This window comes from Hypanus sabinus, chromosome 1 (genome assembly GCF_030144855.1).
Source record: "Hypanus sabinus isolate sHypSab1 chromosome 1, sHypSab1.hap1, whole genome shotgun sequence".
Classification (NCBI taxonomy): Eukaryota; Metazoa; Chordata; class Chondrichthyes; order Myliobatiformes; family Dasyatidae; genus Hypanus; species Hypanus sabinus.
In genome coordinates, this window is record NC_082706.1 from 50,999,933 (window position 1) to 51,020,244 (window position 20,312).

Sequence of the window (20,312 nt, forward strand, 5' to 3'; positions counted from 1 at the left end):
TCCATGGCTAGCATCAGTTTGCAAAACATACAGCAAGTGAGGGTTTGCAAAGGCAAGCACGGGTACTTTAGTCAGTAACTCTTGAAACATCTGAAACATCTCTTTACACGTTACATCACATCTTTCCCTGAAAGACGCTGAATGTTTGAGATAAGCCTTGGCTTCTTTTCCCTTTGGCTTACTCCCTGTCATGGTCCGGTCCGTGAAGTCCGCGTTCCGGCTCACGGTCCGGTCCGTGGACTCCAGACCCATTATGACACTCCCTTTCTTTGCTGAGAGGAGATTCCAGCACAGGAGCTGATTCAAAGGGTGACTCACTCTGGAGTAGTTTTTCACAAATTTCCAGTAACACCCACAGAATCCAAGGAATGAGCACAGAGCACTCACATTTCTGGCTCCTGGTCATGTAGTTACTGCCTCTGTCTTCGAGGGATCTGTAGTCATTTCATTCTGAGAGATTATGTGGCCAGCATAATTGACTGTCACTTCACAGAACTGGCATTTGTCCAGTGACAGTTCTAAACCTTCAGCTTTCAGGTGGTCTAACAGCTTCTCTTTATCAGATTCACTCATTGGTATTCGATGAGACCCATTTCATAGATCCAACACACTGAACCATTTGCTTCCATTTCAGCAGCCCAGAGCATCCTCTATCCATGAAACTGTATATTGGTCTGGGATTGTATGTCTGTTCAGTGTTCTATAATCTGCACTCATTGGTATTTTTCCACTGCCTTAACTGCTGAGACCTCTCTCAGAAAGGTGTGTCCTCTGTCACTTTGATAGTGTGATGAGTACATTTGGAGCAACTAACAGCAAACTTGTCAGTAGAAAAGAAGTCTTTGCATTCCAACGTCTTATCAGTTAGTCACTTATTACATTCCTCTGGTAGTGGTGATGAAAGAAGAACAACTTTGATGTCAACTTTTCTGATACAGGAGAATATTTCTCTTTCTTTTACTCAACCAGAAAACTTGAAACTACCATCAGAGGAATGAGATGTGCAATCTGCATACCACATTTGAGGGTGAAAACTCTTCCTATTACTATGAATGCAAACTAACAGGACCATGACTCTACAATACAAGGGGAATAATGATGAAAAGTCCATTTCTAATAAATAAACAGGTCTAGGGTAGATATGATACAGATAACCACAAAAGGAAGGGGCAGTTGGCTCACAAATAGAGAAAGCTTGGAGACAGTGCGAGAGGAAGGATAGGCAGGTGATAGAGAAGGAATGTGCTCCGACTGTTGGTATCAGATGTGTATACTTTAATGCAAGGAGTATTATGCACAAAGCGGACAAGCTTAGAGCATGGATCAGTACTTGGAGCTATGATGTCATGGCCATTACAGAGACTTGGATGACGCAGGGGCAGAAGTGGTTACTTAGAGTGCCAGGCATTAAATGTTTCAACAAGGACAGAGAGGAAGGCAAAAGAGGTGGGTGTGTGGCAGTGTTGATCAGAGAGAGTGTCATGGCTGCAGAAAAGGAGGAGGTCCTGGAGGGATTGTGTACTGAGTCAATAACTCTACTAGGTGTTTCTTATAGACCACCCAATAGTGACAGGGACATCGAGGAGCAGATAGGGAGACAGATTCTGGAATGGTGCAATAATAACAGGGTTGTTGTGATGGGAGATTTTAATTTCCTCAATATTGATTGGCATCTCCATAGAGCAAAGGGTTTAAGTTGGGAAGAGTTTGTTAGGTGTGTTCAGAAAAGTTTCCTGACACAGTATGCAGATAAGCCTACAAGAGGAGAGGCTGCACTTGATCTGATATTGGAAAATTAACCTGGTAAGGTGTCAGATCTCACAGTGGAGGGCATTATGGAGATAGTGATCATAACTCTATCTCCTTTACTATAGCATTGGAGAGGGATAGGAGCAGACAAGTCAGGAAAGTGTTTAATTAGAGTAAGGAGAAATATGAGGCCATCAGACAGGAACTTGGAAGCAAAAATTGCAAGCAGACATTCTCAGAGAAATGTATGGGAAAAATGTGGCATACGTTCAGGGGATTCTTGTGTGGCATTCTACATAGGTACGTTCCAATGAGACAGGGAAAGGATGATAGAGAACAAGAAGCATGCTGTAAAAGGCTGTTGAAAACCTAATCAAGAAGAAAAGAAAAGCTTACTCATGGTTCAAAAAACTAGTTGATGATAGAGATCTAGAAGATTATAAGACTAGCAGGAAGGAGCTTAAGAATGAAATTAGGAGAGCCAGAAGGGGCCATGAGAAGGCCTTGGTGGAGAGGGTTAAGGAAAACCCCAAGGCATTCTACAAGTATGTGAAGAGCAAGAGGATAAGATGTGAAAGAGGAGGACCAATCAAGTGTGACAGTGGAAAAGTGTGTATGGAACTGGAGGAGGTACCAGAGGTACTTAATGAATACGTTGCTTCAGTATTCACTATGGAAAAGGATGTTGGCAATTCTAGGGATGCCTTACAGTGGACTGAAAAACTTGAGCATATAGACATTAAGAAAGAAAATGTACTAAAGCTTTTGGAAATCAGTAAGTTGCTTAAGTCACCAGGACTGGACGAGTTACACCCCAAACTACTGTGGGAGGCAAGAGAGAGGATTGCTGAGCCTCTAGCAATGATGTATGCCTCATCAATAAGGATGATAGAAGTTCTGGAGGATTGGAGGGTTGTGGATGTTGTTCCCTTATTCAAGAAAGGGAGTAGAGATAGCCCAGGAAATCATAGACCAGTGAGTCTTACCTCAGTGGTTGGTAAGTTGATGGAGAAGATCCTGTGAGACAGGATTTATGAACATTTGGAGAGACATAATATGATTAGGAATATTTGGCATGGCTTTGTCAAAGGCAGGTCGTGCCTTACGAGCCTGATTGAATTTTTTGAGGATGTGACTAAACACATTGATGAATGTAGAGCAGTAGATGTAGTGTATATGGATTTCAGCAAGGCATTTGATAAGGTATCCCATGCAGTGCTTACTGAGAAAGTAAGGAGGCATGTGATCGAAGGGGACATTGCTTTGTGGATCCAGAACTGGCCTGCCCACAGAAGGCAATGAGTGATTGTAGACAGGTCATATTCTGCATGGGGGTCCAGTGACCAGTGGTGTGCCTCAGGGATCTGTTCTGTGACCCCTTCTCTTCGTGATTTTTATAAATTACCTGAATGAGGAAGTGGAGGAAAATTTGCTGATGATACATAGGTTGTGGATAGTGTATAGGGCTGCCAGAGTTTACAGTGGGACATTGACAGGATGCAAAACTGGGTTGCGAAGTGACAGATGGAGTTCAACACAGATAATTGTGAGTTGGTACATTTTTGTAGGTCAAATATGATGGCAGAATATAGTATTAATGGTAAGACTCTTGGCAGTGTGGAGGATCCGAGGGATTTTTGGGGTCCGAGTCCATAGGACACTCAAAGCTGCTATGCAGATAGTTAAGAAGGCTTATGGTGCATTGGCCTTCATTAACCATGGGACTGAGTTTAGGAGCTGAGAGATAATATTGCAGCTATATAGGACACTGATCAGACCCCTCTTGGAGTACTGTGCTCAGTTCTGGTTGCCTGATTACAGGATGGATGTTGAAACCATAGAAAGGGTACAGAGAAGATTTACAAGGATGTTGCCTGGATTGTGAAGCATGCATTATGCAAATAGGCTGGCCTTTTCTCTTTGGAGCAACAGAGGATGAGAGGTGACCTGATAGAAGTGTATAAGATAATGAGAGGCATTGATCATGTGGATAGTCAGAGGCTTATTCCCAGGGCTGAAATGGTTAAGACGAGAGGGCACAGTTTTAAAGTGCTTGGAATTAGGTACCAGAGGAGATGTTAGGGGTAAGTTTTTATGCAGAGAGTGGTGAGTGCATGGAATGGGCTGCCAGCGATGGTGGTGGAGACGGATATAATAGGGTCTTTTAAGAGACTCCTGGATAGGTATATGGTGCTTAGTAAAATAGACGACTATAGGTAACCCTAGGTAATTTCTAATGCAAGCACTTGCTTGGCTCAGCATTGTGGGCCGAAGGGCCTGCATTATGTTGTGGGTTTTCCACGTTTCTATGTTTCGAAAATCATAAAGGTTTGAGTTTTTCCTTTAAGGAAAAATAAGACCATCTCCTTTATGCTACTGACACACCCATGCAAATTTATTGTGTGCCAGGAAGCAATAATTCAACTCACACTCATCAAAACTTAGATTGAAATTGTATGAACAAACATTTTCATCCATAAGTTGGACATTCCACACCAGGGATGTGTGAAAAGAGATACTTTTTAATCAGGGTGGTGATCGAGATTTTGAAGGCAGAATTTCACAGCAGTTTTCCTGAGTTGAGGAGTGACCGGTCAGCAATAGAGATTCATTAGAAAGGGCAAATAAGAAGAATACAAGTGCAAGCTGAGCGGCCATTCTTTGAGTGGCCATTCTGGAGAGTATGCCAGTCCTTACAGTGGCTTTGGCTCATCAGGCTCGGGTCAGGTAGATTATCTTCCACGTTACACTCTCTCCCTATCTTTATTTGTTCATTCCTCGTCTATTACTGCATAGTACAGTGAGAATGGCTCCAGGGACAATGTTTTGTACTGTGTGTGGGATGTGGGAAGTCTGGGAGATGTCCGGTCTCCCAGATAAACATCTCTGTACCAGGTGTACTGAGCTGCAACTCCTGAGAGAACATGTTACAGAACTGGAGATGTGGCTCAATGACCTTTGACCCATATGGGAGAATGAGAAGATAGACAGGAGCTACTGGGAGGTAGTTACCCCTAGCTTGCAGGAGACTGGAAAGTTTGTGACTGTCAGGAGAAAGAGTGGAATTGCACAGCCCATGCAGAGTACACTTGTGGCCATTCCCCTCAATAATAAGTATACAATTTTAGATACTATTGACAGGGATGACTGACCAGGGGAGGGTGGGGAGAAGCCACAGTGATCAGGTCTCTGGCATTGACTTTGGGGCTGAGAAACAGAGACGAGGTTCTGTGGGTCCTATAGAGATGTTATGTTGCCTCATTGATGCCAGGATCAGGAATGTCTTGGATCGTACCCATGGCATTCTCAAGGGCTTGGTTGAGCAGTTTTGGTACAAATTGGCACCAATGACATAGGTAGACAAGGTGATGAGGTCCTGAAAAGAGATTTTAGGGAGATAAGTAGAAAACTGAGAAACAGGACCTCCGGGGTAATAATCTCCGGATTGCCGACTATGCCATATGCCAGTGAAGGGAAGAATAGGATGATCTAACAGATGAAAGCGAGGCAGAGGAACAGGCGCAGGGGGCAGGGGTTCAAAGGTAAGGATTATTGTGATCCTTTCTGTGGAAGGTATGATTGTACAAAACGGACGGGTTACACCTGAACCCGAAGGGGTCCAGCATCCTGTGGGCAGGTTGGTTAGAGTTGTTTGGGTTGGTTTAAATGAATTTGGCAGGGGGATGGGAGTTGCAGTGATAGTGCTGAATGTGAGGTAGTTGGTTTACAAACAGAGGCAATGTGTGGTGAGAGAGGCTGGTGATAGGGCAAAACTGCAGTCAACAGGATGACTTGAAATGTAAAAGGTGTACAAAATCGAAAAAGGGAAATACAGGATTAAAAGTGTTATATTTGAATGTTTGCAATGTACAGAATAAGGTCAATGAACGTAGCACAGTTACAGTGATTTTGTAGGCATCACTGAATCATGGCTGAAAGAGGATTATAGCTGGGAGCTTAATGTTGTATTGAAAGGACAGACAGGAAGGCAGAGGGAGTTACAGTAGTCACTGGGGATTTCAATATGCAGGTAGATTAGGAAAATTAGGTTGGTGTGGGATTCCAAGAGGGAGAATATCTGGAATGCCAGCAAGATGGCTTCTTAGAGCAGCTTGTGGCTGAGCCTATTAGGGGATCAGCTATTCTGGTTTGGGTACTGTTCAATGAACAGGAACTGATTAGAGAGCTTAAAGTAAAAGAAACCATAGAGGTAAGTGATCAAATTTATCCTGAAATTTGAGAAGGAGAAGCTAAAGCCAGATGTATCAGCATTACAATGAAGTAAAAGGAATTACAGAGGCAAGAGAGAGGAGTTGGCCAGAATTGACTGGAAAAGAACACTAGCAGGGATGATTGCAGAGCATCATGGCTGGAATTTCTGAAAGCAATAATGAAGGCACAGGATAGAGACCGATTGAATGCAGGTACCCTCCTCTGGCAGCAGTTAAAGAGAATGGCCAAATGCAGGCAGACAGCACTGAATGCCCACTCACTTTCCCCTCATATCCTCTTTGATTTCAATCTTCCTCGGCACTTTAATCAGTGAGATCAGTGAGAAGTGGAATCAATCATGGTCTCACGTGCCATCTCCAGGTTTCTTGGCCTTCAGGCTTCACTCTTTGCTCAAAACATCTCCGAATTCCCCTGAAGACAGCAAAGCACCAGATTACTCAATTGGCCTGAAAACACATCACCACAATGTAGATACGAGGAAATCTACAGATGCCGGAAATTCAAGCAACACACACAAAATACTGATGGAACACAGCAGGCCAGACAGCATCTATAGGAAGAAGCACCGTCGACATTTCAGGCTGAAATCATCAGTCATCAGGACTAACTGAAAGGAAAGACAGTAAGAGATTTGAAAGTAGGAGGGGGAAGGGGAAATGCGAAATGCTAGGAGAAGACCGGAGGGGGCGGGGTGAAGCTGAGAGCCGGAAAGGTGATTGGCAAAAGTGATACAGAGCTGGAGAAGGGAAAGGATCATGGGACGGGAGGCCTCGGGAGAAAGAAAGGGGGAGGGGAGCACCAGAGGAATTTGGAGAACAGGCAGAGGGATGGGCAGAAAGAGAGAGAAAAAAAGGAGGGGGGAGAAAAACTAAATATGTCAGGGATGGGGTAAGAAGGGGAGGAGGGGCATTAAGGGAAGTTAGGGAAGTCAGTGTTCATGCCATCAGGTTGGAGGCTACCCAGCTGGTATATAAGGTGTTGTTCCTCCAACCTGAGTGTGGCTTCATCTTGATAGTAGAGGAGGCCATGGATAGACATATCAGAATGGGAATGGGATGATGATGCCCCTCCTCCCCTTCTTACCCCATATTTTACAATCCTCTTTGATATTATTGGTTAGTTTACCTTCATATTTCATCTTTTTCTTCATGGCTTTTTAGTTGCCTTCTTTTGGTTTTTAAAAGCATCCCGATCCTCTATCTTCCCACTAATAATTCTACATTATATGTCCTTTTTGTGCTTTTATGTTGTCATTAACTTCCTTTGTCAGCTACGGTTGTGTCATCCTGACTTTAGAAATCTTCATCTTTGGGATGTGTCTATCCTGTGCCTCCCTAAATGCTCTGGGGAAACTCCAGCCATTACTGTTCTGCCATAATACCTGGAAATGTTCCATTCCAATCAGCTTTGACTAGCCACTCTCTCATGCCTCTATAATCCCCTTTACTCCAATGTGATACTACTACATCTGACTTTAGTTTCACCCTTGCATATTGCAGGATGAATTCTATCATCTTATGATCACTACCTCCTAAGGGTTCCTTTACCTTATGATCCCCAATCAAATATGGTTCATTACACAACACCCAATCCAGAATAACCTTTCCTCTAGAGGGTTCAAACACAAGCTGCTTTGCAAAGCCATCTCGTAGGCATTCCACAAATTCTCTCTATTGGGATCCAGCACCAATTTGACTTTCCCAGTCCACTTACATATTGAAAACCCCCATGACTGTATCATAACATTGCCCTTGTGACTTGCCCTTTCTACTGTCCATTGTAAGTTGTATCACACATCTTGGCTATGTTTAGAGGCCTTTATATAACCCCCATCAGAGTATTTTCACCCTTGCAGTTTCATAACTCTATGCAGAAGAATCCTACATCATAGAAAACCTACAGCACAATACGAGCCCTTCAGCCCACATCCTCTGAACCCATGTTACCTCTCTGTAAGGATTTGATTTCATTTTTTACCAACAGTACCACACCTCCCCTTCTGCCTGTCCTTTCAATACCAGTGTATCATTGAGCAATAAGCTCTCAACTATGAACTTTTATTAGTAACAAAATGCCCACAGTCATACCTGCCAATCTCTACTTGCGCTGCAGGATCATCTCCTTTAAGGTCAATGATCTGATCTTCATCATCATTCAACACATTAATAGAAGAAGCCTCACTGTGTCCACTTTTCAGTGCTTTGATCCATGGATTCCTGTTCACAAGATGCTTCACAAAATGTAGATTGGAGAACAATCTCACTAATTAGTCGACTCCATTCCTTCCACTATAAGACAAGAACAAATCAGTTTGAGTTATTTATTTCCAGTCCTCTCTTACTTCTTATCTGAAGTGACTCCTACATCTCCAAGGCTGAGTGCACATGACCCTGGAAAACCACTGGAAAACCATGGGAAGGCCATTTCTCCATTTGGGATTGAGAGATATGGGAAAATATGACAACTTTGGCTGGTCAAGTATCAAAGATGAAGCTGATGTGTTGGGCAGGGGAGGGGATACAAAGAGACTGATCATAGTGTCCCCAGACTCACAGGGAAGGTGAAGGAATGGGAATTCACCCGGTGGTATGTAGTGTCTGGATGTCAGCAACATTGCCCACTGGAACAACGCGACAGAATTTTCCCGGCGGAGAGTCCCATCAGGTTTCCTGGCCGTGGGTGGTGAGGACATAAGGTTATCGTCGTCTTCTGACTTTTGGTGGTAGTTTGCAGTCCGATGTATAGGTAAGGTCATAGCCTTATAAACGTAAAGGGCTGTTCACAGATAAGGTGTTCGCCCTGGGTGGAGTCTCTGGATCCGGGCGAACTGGAAAAGCGGAATGAACGTGATGTCACTGTAAAGTTATTTACTAGTTCCTGCCTTACATTGAGCATCCTGCCCAAGTTCGCATTTTGACCAGTCGCAAAGTGAAACTGTACGGTAGAAATTTACTTGGATTTGCGCAGTCTAAATCGCAATCAACTCTCCGCCGATTACTGTGTACACACGGCGCCAAACATGGGAAGCAGTAAGTTTATATCTTCAGTCTGTTACTGAGACCACCCCCGCCGCGTGAATAAAACAGAGAAATTAATGCTTTCATATTGCATTTCAGATTTTTCAAAGGAAGACTGTTTTCACTTCCCAACCATGGACACGCGGTAACTTCCCTTAATCACTGTGTGTCATCCCAACCGACACAGGTAACTGTGATGTTTTCGTTAACCCGTTTCACCCAGACAGCTGATGCTTGTCTCTGTCTTTGTCAGGAATCTGGACACTCTGAGGGACTATGTGCGTAACTACAACCCTCCTGAGGGCGACGGAGGCTATATAAACATCCTACTCTTCGGCATGGTTAGGGCTGGGAAATCATCGACCATCAACACATTCCTCTCCGCTCTGGATCCAAAAGGAGCGACCACAACCTGTGTCCCGACGGGAGACGATCCCAAATCTCTCACACCAGAGGTACACACTTTAACATAAACACACGGACTGTACAAAACGATGTATTCACCATGAATTCATTGCCCATTTTCTGTCTCCGTGATGTACCCCAGTGACCACATCAGAGGCAGTAAATGGTTTAACAAGCCTCACTCCAAACTATTGGGTGGAGAACACCCTGGGAGGTCCCGAGACTGGGAAAGGTGCCATTTAAATACATGTTCCAATAACCAGTGAACAATTTGCTGGGAATTAAGAAGGGAGGGCAGGGGCAAAAGACAAGAAATTATAAACCAACTAGCCCGAGTTCAGTGGTTGGGAAAATGCTAGACTCCATTATTATGGAAAAGGTTTTGATAGTCTTGCAGGCACAGGACAAAATAGGCCAAGGTCAGGGGATATTTTACCTGACAATTCTGATGTAATTATTTGAGGAAATAACTGGTAAGATACCAAAAGGAGAGTCAGTGGATGCTGTTAATTAGATTTTCAGAAGGCCTTTGACAAGGAGTCACACATGAAACTGTTAAACAAGTTAATAGCCCATGGTGTTACAGGAGAGGTATGAGCATGGACAGAAGATGGGCTGACTGGCAGGAGGCAAAGTATTGGAATGGATGGTGCTTTTCCCAGTTGGCTGCCGGTGACTAATCGTGTTCCAGAAGGGTCGATATTGGGATTGCTTCTTCTCATGTAGTTTGCCAATGATTTGGATGATGGAATTATTGGCTTAGTGGCCAGATTTGTGGACAATATGAACATAGTTGGAGGGACAGGCCATTCTGGGGAAACAGGGATCCTGTAGAAGAAATTAGACAGATTGATACAGTGGTGTCCAGGTCCCAGACCGTACTGAGGCAAATTGAACCTGACGCCTGGATGGAGATTTAAGTGGGGGGTGGAATTGCGAAGTTCAGGTACAGGCCAGATCAAGGCACTGGGGCCCTGCCCCAAGAGCATTTCCAGATGATTGAACTCGATGTTTGGACGTTGATTTAGGCACCAGGTCAGATTGAACAGGTTTGGGTGTCAGGGCCCGAGGCGAGGGATGGGCAGTTCAGAGTTCAGATCACTGTTCCAGGACTCGACTCTGTGCTGAACTATGATCTCTCTTTGCAGCCTTTGGTTCGGAGTGCAATTTGCTTGTGGTTATCGTTTGCATGATGTGTTTTTTCTCTGCACATTGGGTGTCAACAGTCTTCTTTATATATGGGTTCTTTTAGGTGTCTTTGTTTCGTGGCTGCCTGTTAGAAGACAAATCTCAAGGTTGTATAAAGTATGCATACTTTGATATAAATGTACTTTGAACTTTGAAGTTTAAGATTTGACGAGTGGGTGTATGGAGTGACATTTGCAAATTTTCATTCCTCCAGAATCATGCTAGAATTGAGTGTTTCTTCAAATCACTACCAATCATTGCCTCCACAATCTCTTCAGGTACCCATTTCAGAGCTCTGGGCTGCAATTCATCTGGTCTACATTACATCTACCTTCAGACCTCTCCACTTCCCAAGCACCTTCTTTCTCTACTCCTAGCCCCTGACACTTCTGAATTTCTGGTGTATTGCTGGTGTCTTCCACAGTCAATACTGATGCAAAATATTTACTGAGTTCATCTGTCATTCCTGTGTTCCCCATTACTACCTCTCAAGCATTATTTTCCAGCTATTTGATATCAACTCTTACATCTCTTTGACTCTATATATCTGAAAAATTATTTCATATCCTTTTTATATTACTGGATAGCTTATCTTCTTATTTAATCTTTTCTATCCTTATGGCTTTTTCAGTTAGAGTTATAGAGTCATAACAGAGAAATAAGTTTTAGGCCCATCCAATCTAGACTGAACCATTTAAACTGCCTACTCCCATCGACCTGCCCCGGGATCTTAGCCCTCCATATCCCTACAATCCATGTACCAATCCAAAGTTCTCATAAACATTGAAACTGAGCTTGCATGCACCACTTGTGCTGGCAGCTTTTTGAATACTCTCATGACACTCTGAGTGAAGAAGTTTCCCTCATGTCCTGCTTAGACTCTTCACATTTCACATTTAACCCATGACCTCTAGTTGAAGTTTCCCCCACCCTCAGTGGAAAAAGCCTGCTTGCATTTAATCTGTCTATACCCCTCATAATTTTGTATACCTTTCTCAAATCTCCTCTTAATCTTCTGCATTCCAAAGAATAAAGTCTAACCTATCAAATCTCTACATTAATCAGATCCTCCAAACCCGGCAACATCCTTGTAAATTTAGTCTGTACTCTTCCAAATTAGGCCTCACTAACATGTTATAAAATGTCAACACAACGTCCCATCTTCCATACTCAATACATTGATTTATGAAGGCCAATTTGCCAAGAGCGTCTATTACAACCTTAACTACCTGTGACACCACTTTCAATGAATTATGGACCTGCATTTCCAGATCCCTTTATTCCACCACACTCCTTTCTGGCCAACTGTTCCCTGTGTAAGATTTACACTGGTTGGTCCTATCAAAGTGTAATACCTCACTCTTGTCTGCATTAAATTTCAACATATTTTTCCAGCTAGTACAGATCACTGTGAAAGCCATAATAGCCTTTCTCACTATTCCCCTATTTTGGTGTCATCTGCAAATTTTCTGATCCAGTTAACCACATTATCATACAGATCATTGATACAGATGACAAACGGCAATGGACCAAGCATCGGTCCCTGCAGCATACCACTAGTCACAGTGCTCCAGCGAGGCACCATTCTACCATTCTACCATACTACCATTCTCTGGCTTCTCCCACAAATCCAATGTCTAATTCAATTTACTATCTCATCTTGATCTCTGAGCAACTGGACCTTCTTAACAAACTCCCATGCAGGACCTTGTGAAATGTTATGTGGACAACATCCACTGCTTTGCTTCCATCACATTCCTGGTAACTTCCTTGAAGTTACAACTTCTCAGTTTCCTTTTGTTGATTTTGGAAATCTTCCCAAACCTCTAACTTCCTACAATTTTTTTGCTCTCTTTCATTTTTTTCACTTTTCACTTTTTATGCTCTCTCTTTCTCTTTTCTGTTGTCTTTGACAGTTCCTGTAAGTTACAGTTATCCCGTTACCTCCCCGCTTGAGTGTATGCCTTCTTTGGGATGAATCTATCCTGCATATTTTGAATTACTCTCAGAATCTCCAGTCAGGGCTGAAGTGCCATTAGCCCTGTTCATGTCCCCCTTCCAATCAACTTTGGCCAGCTCCTCTCTCATGCCTCTGTAATTCCCTTTGCTCCACTGTAATAATAAAACACCTTATTTTAATTTATCTTTCTCAAACATCAGGGTGAATTCAATCTTCTTATGAACACTACCTCTTAAGGGTTCTTTTACCATAAACTTCTTAATAAAGTCTGATTAATTTCAGAACACCTAATCCAGAATTACCTTTTCTCATGTGGGCTCGACCACATTTCTCTAAAAAGCCATCTTGCAGTCATTCTCCAGTTTCATTCTCTTGAGAACATTCCCGGTTCCTTTCTCCATGGATGCTGCCAGATCTGTCGAGTATCCTCCACATTCTCTGTTTCTCTCACCCCAGACTGTCCGTATTAATCTGGATTCCTCAGTGAACTGGATGTTTGCAGATTGAAAGAGGAATCCAGAGATTTAAACATAGTAATCCTGGATATATTTACTGCAGTCAGAGTGTCTCAGGGTCCTTACACCAATGATTCATTTGATCTCTGACGGAGATGTAAACAGTTCCATGACAGTGGGGGAAATGGAATTCCCCTGTGTCCTGGGATATCCCATCATTGAGGGAAAAGAAGGTCGTGCTCCGTGTCTCGATCTGCATTTTGTGCTGTCATCCAACAAAGCAAAAGCAGATACTCTGTTGCTCACTATTCTGTTGATGGGATCTTGCTGTGTGAACATTGATTGACGTGTGTCCTACAACACACAGAACTTCACTCACCATCAAAGAAGCCATAATAATGTCTATCTTTTTGAAAATTCACAGCTCAGGTCCTACAGAGCACAGAAGCTAAAATTTTGGGATTCTGCTGGATGGAATGTAATGGAGACAACAGATCTGAAAAAGAGAGTGTTACAGATGATCCTGGAAGGAAGAGTTCCCAAAGGAACAGACGTGAGTTTTCTCAGTTACTTCGCATCTCTGATACGCACGACTGGAGTTTCATAAAACACTGAGCAAACTCGGAAAGGGAAAGGAGAAATGGGCCCAAATTAGTTTCTCACAAAACTGAAGTGCTCAGAAGACTGGGGCCTGATTCCAATGGGATGCAGCGAAAGTGTTGCACTCTGTAAATGAAGTTACACAGAAATACATGGAGAAAAGCAATCAAAGAGTAACCCACAGGGACACAGTGACAGAGATTAGTCCTGGAGTAACACACAGGGACACAGAGACAGAGATTAGTCCTGGAGTAACACACAGGGACACGGTGACAGATATTAGTACTGGAGTGACACACGGGGACACAGTGACAGAGATTAGTCCTGGAGTAACACACGGGGACACAGTGACAGAAATTAGTCCTAGAGTAACACATGGTGACAGTGACAGAGATTAGTCCTGGAGTAACACACTGGAACACAGTGACAGAGATTAGTCCTGGAGTAACACACAGGGACAAGGTGACAGAGATTAGTCCCGGAGTGACACACGGGGACACTGACAGAGATTAATCCTGGAGTAACACACGGGGACACAGTGACAGAAATTAGTCCTAGAGTAACACATGGTGACAGTGACAGAGATTAGTCCTGGAGTAACACACAGGGACACACTGACAGAGATTAGTCCTGGAGTAACACACAGGGACAGTGACAGAGATTAGTCCTGGAGTAACACACAAGGACAGTGACAGAGATTAATCCTGGAGTAACACACGGGGACAGTGACAGAGATTAGTCCTGGAGTAACACACTGGAACACAGTGACAGAGATTAGTCCTGGAGTAACACACAGGGACAAGGTGACAGAGATTAGTCCCGGAGTGACACACGGGGACACTGACAGAGATTAGTCCTGGAGTAACACACAGGGACAGTGACAGAGATTAGTCCTGGCATAACACACAGGGACAGTGACAGAGATTAGTCCTGGAGTAACATACAGGGACAGTGATAGAGATTAGTTCTGGAGTGACACACAGGGACAGTGACAGAGATTAGTCCTGGAGTAACATACAGGGACAGTGATAGAGATTAGTTCTGGAGTAACACACAGGGACAAGGTGACAGAGATTAGTCCCGGAGTGACACACGGGGACACTGACAGAGATTAGTCCTGGAGTAACACACAGGGACAGTGACTGAGATTAGTCCTGGAGTAACACACAGGGACAGTGACAGAGATTAGTCCTGGAGTAACATACAGGGACAGTGATAGAGATTAGTTCTGGAGTGACACATGGGACATGGTGGAACTGAGCAGTAAGAAAGGCATGACCATGTGAAAGGGGTTATATTACAGATCATCCAACAGGCCGAGGGATTTGGAGGAACAAATTAGTGAGGGAATCACAGGCTGTTGTATGAAACAATGCCATACTGTAAGAAGGCTTGATGGGATTAAGTTTGTCCAATGTGTTCAGGGAAGTTTCCTTAATCAGTACATAGCAGTCCCAGTGAAACAGTGTGTGAAACTGTATCAGCTATCAGGGGATGAAACAGGGCAGGTGACAGAAGTTGTGCAGGGGAACACTTTGCATCATGACCAAATTGCCATTGTGTTGGCTATCCATCATTTCCAGCAATGTCTTAGAACTATGTGGAAGAAGTTTTGTAGTGAAAACTGTTCCACTGGGGCAGTTCCACTCTCTCAGCCTCAAAAATCTTGGTCCAATGGTATGAAAAATTGTCACGAATGGAGACTTCCTCGGCTGCAGTGGATATCCGTGTGTCTTTTGTGTCTTGTCGTGGCCCTTTGCTCTCCAGGAAGTATTGCAGCACCACCTTCTTGGCTGACGGATCTCGTAGCTGATCTTATCCACCCAGTCCACAGGAACTGGCTTTGAATGTAAGGGTAGGTATATCCCTACCTCTCCGGGATTGGAGATTCCCGGTTACCTCAACTGGTTGAGCCCACCTATCAAACGGTGTACCGGGGTGTGGCCACTGTCACATGCAAACAGTTACTTGGAGCCACCTGGGTGGCAGGTGGGGAATAAAGGTTGATGAGCAGGCTGTGGGTGGAGCTTGACAAGTCCACCACCAGAGGTGCTACCCACCCTCACACCCCATACACCTCTACACAATACCATTAGAATTAAGGTAAATATGCAAAAAGCTAGGTCTGGTCCGCAGGTTGAGATTTTAATTTGGGGAAAGGCTAATTTTGAACAGAAATTATCCGGCAAATGTCAATTGGAAAACTTTGTTTCCTGGCAAAGGTGAACTTATTAAGTGGTAGGCCTTTAGACAGACAGACATACTTTATTGATCTCGAGGGAAACTGGGTTTCGTTACAGCCGCACCAACCAAGAATAGTGAAGAAATATAGCAATATAAAACCATAAATAAATAATAATAAGTTAATCATGCCAAATTAGTCCAGGACCAGCCTATTGACTCAGGGTGTCTGACACTCCGAGGGAGGAGTTGTAACGTTTGATGGCCACAGGCAGGAATGACTTCCCATGACGCTCAGTGTTGTGTCTCGGTGGAATGAGTCTCTGGCTGAACGTACTCCTGTGTCTAACCAGTACATTATGGAGTGGATGGGAATCATTGTCCAAGATGGCATGCAACTTGGACAGCATCCTCTTTTCAGACACTACCGTCAGAGAGTCCAGTTCCACCCCTACAACATCACTGGCCTTACGAATGAGTTCGTTGATTCTGTTGGTGTCTGCTACCCTCAGCCTGCTGCCCCAGCACACAACAGCAAACATGATAGCACTGGCCACCACAGATGCGTAGAAAATCCTCAGCATCGTCCGGCAGATGTTAAAGGACCTCAGCCTCCTCAGGAAGTAGAGACAGTTCTGAACCTTCTTGTAGACAGCCTCAGTGTTCTTTGACCAGTCCAGTTTATTGTCAATTTGTATCCCCAGGTATTTGTAATCCTCCACCATGTCCACACTGACCCCTTGGATGGAAACAGGGGTCATCGGTGCCTTAGCCCTCGTCAGGTCCACCACCAGCTCCTTAGTCTTTTTCACATTAAGCTGCAGATGATTCTGCTCACACCATGTGACAAAGTTTCCCACCGTAGCCCTGTACTCAGACTCATCTCCCTTGCTGATGCATCCAACTATGGCAGAGTCATCAGAAAACTTCTGAAGATGGCAAGACTCTGTGTTGTAGTTGAAGTCCGAGGTGTAGATGGTGAAAAGAAAGGGAGACAGGACAGTCCCCTGTGGAGCCCCAGTGCTGCTGACCACTCTGTCTGACACACAGTGTTTGAAGCGCACGTACTGTGGTCTGCCAGTCAGTTAATCAATAATCCATGACACCAGGGAAGCATCCACCTGCATCACTGTCAGCTTGTCGCCCAGCAGAGCAGGGCGGATGGTGCTGAACGCATTGAAGAAGTCAAAAAACATGACCCTCACAGTGCTCACCGGCTTGTCCAGGTGGGCATAGACACGGTTCATCAGGTAGACGATGGCATCCTCAACTCCTAGTCGGGGCTGATAGGTGAACTGGAGGGGATCTAAGTGTGGCCTAACCATAGGCCAGAGCTGCTCTAGAACAAGTCTCTCCAGGGTCTTCATGATGTGGGAGGTCAATGCCACCAGCCTGTAGTCATTGGAGCCACTGGGGCACGGCGTCTTCGGTACAGGAACGAGGCAGGACATCTTCCACAGCACAGGAACCCTCTGGAGACTCAGGCTCAGGTTGAAGACATGGTGAAGTACTCCACGTAGCTGGGGGGCACAGGCTTTGAGCACCCTGGGGCTGACACCATCCGGGCCTGCAGCCTTGCTTGGGTGGAGACGTTTCAGCTGCCTTCTCACCTGTTCAGCTGTGAAACCCACTGTGGCGGTTTCAGGTGTGGGAGGGGTGTAGTCATGAGAGCAGGGTGGGGGGCTGTGAGGAGAGGTAGGAGGAGAGAGTGGAGTATGTGTTGTTAGGGGACCGACAACAGATGAATCATGTGGGGGGTGGGCAGGGGCCACAGTGTCAAATCTGTTGAAGAACAGGTTAAGTTCATTGGCCCTGTCCACACTGCCTTCAGCTCCTCTGTTGCTAGCTTGCTGGAACCCAGTGATGGTCCTCATCCCACTCCAGATCTCTCTCATACTGTTCTGCTGGTTTCCACTCAAGCTTCCTCCTATACCTGTCTTTAGCCTCCCTGATCTCAGCTGTTGGGTCCCTCTATAATGTCCTCAGCTCCTCCCTATTTCTATCTCTAAACACCCTCTTTTTAGCGTTCAGGATGTCCTTGATGTCCTTAATGTCCTTTGTTACCCATGGCTTGTTATTTGAATAACAAAGGACGGTTCTTGCCGGAACATTGCAGTCCACACAGAAGTTGATGTAACCAGAGATGCACTCTGTGAGCCCATCAATGTCCTCTCCATGTGGCTCACAGAGAGCCTGCCGGTCTGTCACCTCAAAACAACCCTGGAGTGCCTCATAAGCCTCCCCCGACCATTTCCTCACTGACCTCGAGGTTGCGGGTTTACTCTTCACCAGAGGCATGTAGCAGGGTTTGAGATGCACCAGATTGTGATCTGACCTTCCCAGTGGTGGAGGGGAGAGGAGCTATATGCATCCTTAACATTAGCATACATAAAGTCCAGGGCCCTCTCCCCTCTGGTTGTATAGCTGACATACTGCGTGAAGTTGGGCAGTGTTCTAGCCATGGTAACATGGTTGAAGTCACCCGAGATGGTAATGAGGACACTCGGGTGCTGGGTTTGTAGTCTGGCTGTGACAGTGTGAATGATGTTACATGCCGACGTCGGATTGGCAGAGGGAGAGATGTACACAACAACCACAATTGCATGTGAGATTTCCCTTGGCAAATAATATGGTCGGAGTCCAACAGCAAAAAGTTCAATATCCGGGCTACAAACACGTTCCTTGATCGTAATATGACCAGGATTGAACCATCTATTGTTAACCAGAACAACAAGCCCCTCTCCTTTACGTTTACTGCTCTCAGTGCAATTCCGATTGGTCTGAACGGTCTGGAAGCCCTCGATGGAAACACTTTGGTCCGGTATGTCCTCGTGCAGCCATGTTTCAGTAAAACACATAACACTGTTCTCCCAAAAAGTCCTCTGACTCCTGGCTAGCGCTGTCAACTCGTCCATTTTACTACCCAGCAACCTCACATTGCCCATAACGAGAGAGGGGAGACACGGCTTATAACTCCTCTTCTCCATAAGTCTCTGTTGTCTCGTCCTGGTCCTTCTCCCTCACCTTTATGATCCCCCTCTGCATCCTCGGTGTGTTTTCCTTCAGATTTCAGCAGGGGTATCCGCCGCTCTGTTCACTAAACCGGCCGGCTTAAGCGCGATCAGCAGGTCCCCGGAATATACAATTCGACCATGCAGCTGCTCCGCAAATGAGACGTGTCCGAATGTAAATATTTCCAGCGCTAAAAACCAGAATAAAACTCTCTCCACCAGCATGTTAGAGAGGGTGCGGCTTTGACGTGTTACCGTGAAAGAAAAAAGAACAAATAATGTAGGTTAGAAAAGTAAGAAAACTAGTCGGAGCGGCTGTAACAGGCTGCATTTTGAGAGAAATCTCTAAGCGACATTTTGAGAGAACTAAGCTTGTATATGCCTGTGAGAAAAAAGGCAGAGATAATTCATGTGGGGAACCTTGGTTTTCAAGAGATATCGAGAACTTGGCTAAGAGAAAAAAGGAGGTGGATGGCAAATATAGGCAGGGATGAAGAAATGGGGTTCTTATGCAATATAAGAAATGCAAGAGAACATTCAGTAAATAAATGAGGAGAGCTAAAAGAAGGCATGAATTTGCTCTTGCAGACAAGGTGAGGGGAAATCGGAAGGGATTCTACAGATATATTAAGAACAAAAGGATTGTAAGCAGCAAAATTGGTCCTCTGGAAGATCAGAATGGTGAATGTGGAGCCAAAACAAATGGAGGAATCTTAAACAGTTTTTGCATCTGTATTTACTCAGGAGATGGACACAGAGTCTATAGAATTGAGGCAAAGCAGCATCAACTTCATAGACCCTGTACAGATTATAGAGGAAAAGATGTTTACTATCTTTAGGCATATCAGGGTGAATAAGTTCCCAGCACCTAACAAGGTGTTCCCGTGGACACTCGGGAGACCAGTGCAGAAACTGCCAGGACCATAGCAGAGATATTTACATCATCCTTAGCAACTGGAGAGGTACCAGAGGATGAGGGTATCCAATGCTGTTCTGCTGCTTAACAAAAGCTCCAAAAATAAACCTGGAAATTGTAGGTGAGTCAGTCTGATATTGGTTGTGGGAAAGTTATTGGAAGATATTCTAAAGAACTGGATATATAAGTATTTTTATAGATATGGACATATTAAAGATAGCCAGCATGACTTCCTGTTTGTTAGATCATGTCTAACCAATCATATACAGTTTTTCAAGGAATTTATCAGGAAAGTTGATAAAGGAAAGGCAATAGAAGTTCTCTACATGGACTTTAGCAAGGCATTTGACAAGATTCGGCATGGGAGGTTGGACAAGAAGATTCAGTCGCTCAGCGTTCAATATGAGGTAGTAAATTGGATGAGACATTGGCTTTTTGCACTTCAGTAGGGCCAGCCAGAGTAGTTCTTTCACAGTATGTGGTAGGGCATTGAGGAGTGTAGTAGAACAAAGGGAACCTTGGGATACAGATCCGTAATTTGTTGAATGTGGCATCATAGATAGGGTTGTAAAGAAAGCTTTTAACACATTGGCCTTC

The 20,312-nt window shown here is 44.5% G+C and overlaps 2 protein-coding genes across 3 annotated transcripts in view; both read left to right on the top strand.

Moving 5' to 3' along the window:
- The window catches only part of LOC132393750 (uncharacterized), a 429,932-nt gene that overhangs the window by 381,680 nt on the left and 27,940 nt on the right, over positions 1–20,312 (top strand). The window lies entirely within an intron of this gene.
- LOC132395542 (interferon-induced protein 44-like) overlaps positions 8,895–20,312 on the top strand; it is a 38,506-nt gene continuing 27,088 nt past the window's right edge. For both annotated transcript variants that reach the window (XM_059972350.1, XM_059972426.1), the window contains exons 1-4: positions 8,895–9,011; positions 9,099–9,144; positions 9,253–9,454; positions 13,432–13,560. In XM_059972350.1, coding sequence (XP_059828333.1) covers positions 9,002–9,011; positions 9,099–9,144; positions 9,253–9,454; positions 13,432–13,560 — 387 coding nt within the window. In that variant the 5' untranslated portion in view covers positions 8,895–9,001. The remainder of the gene's footprint in view (positions 9,012–9,098; positions 9,145–9,252; positions 9,455–13,431; positions 13,561–20,312) is intronic.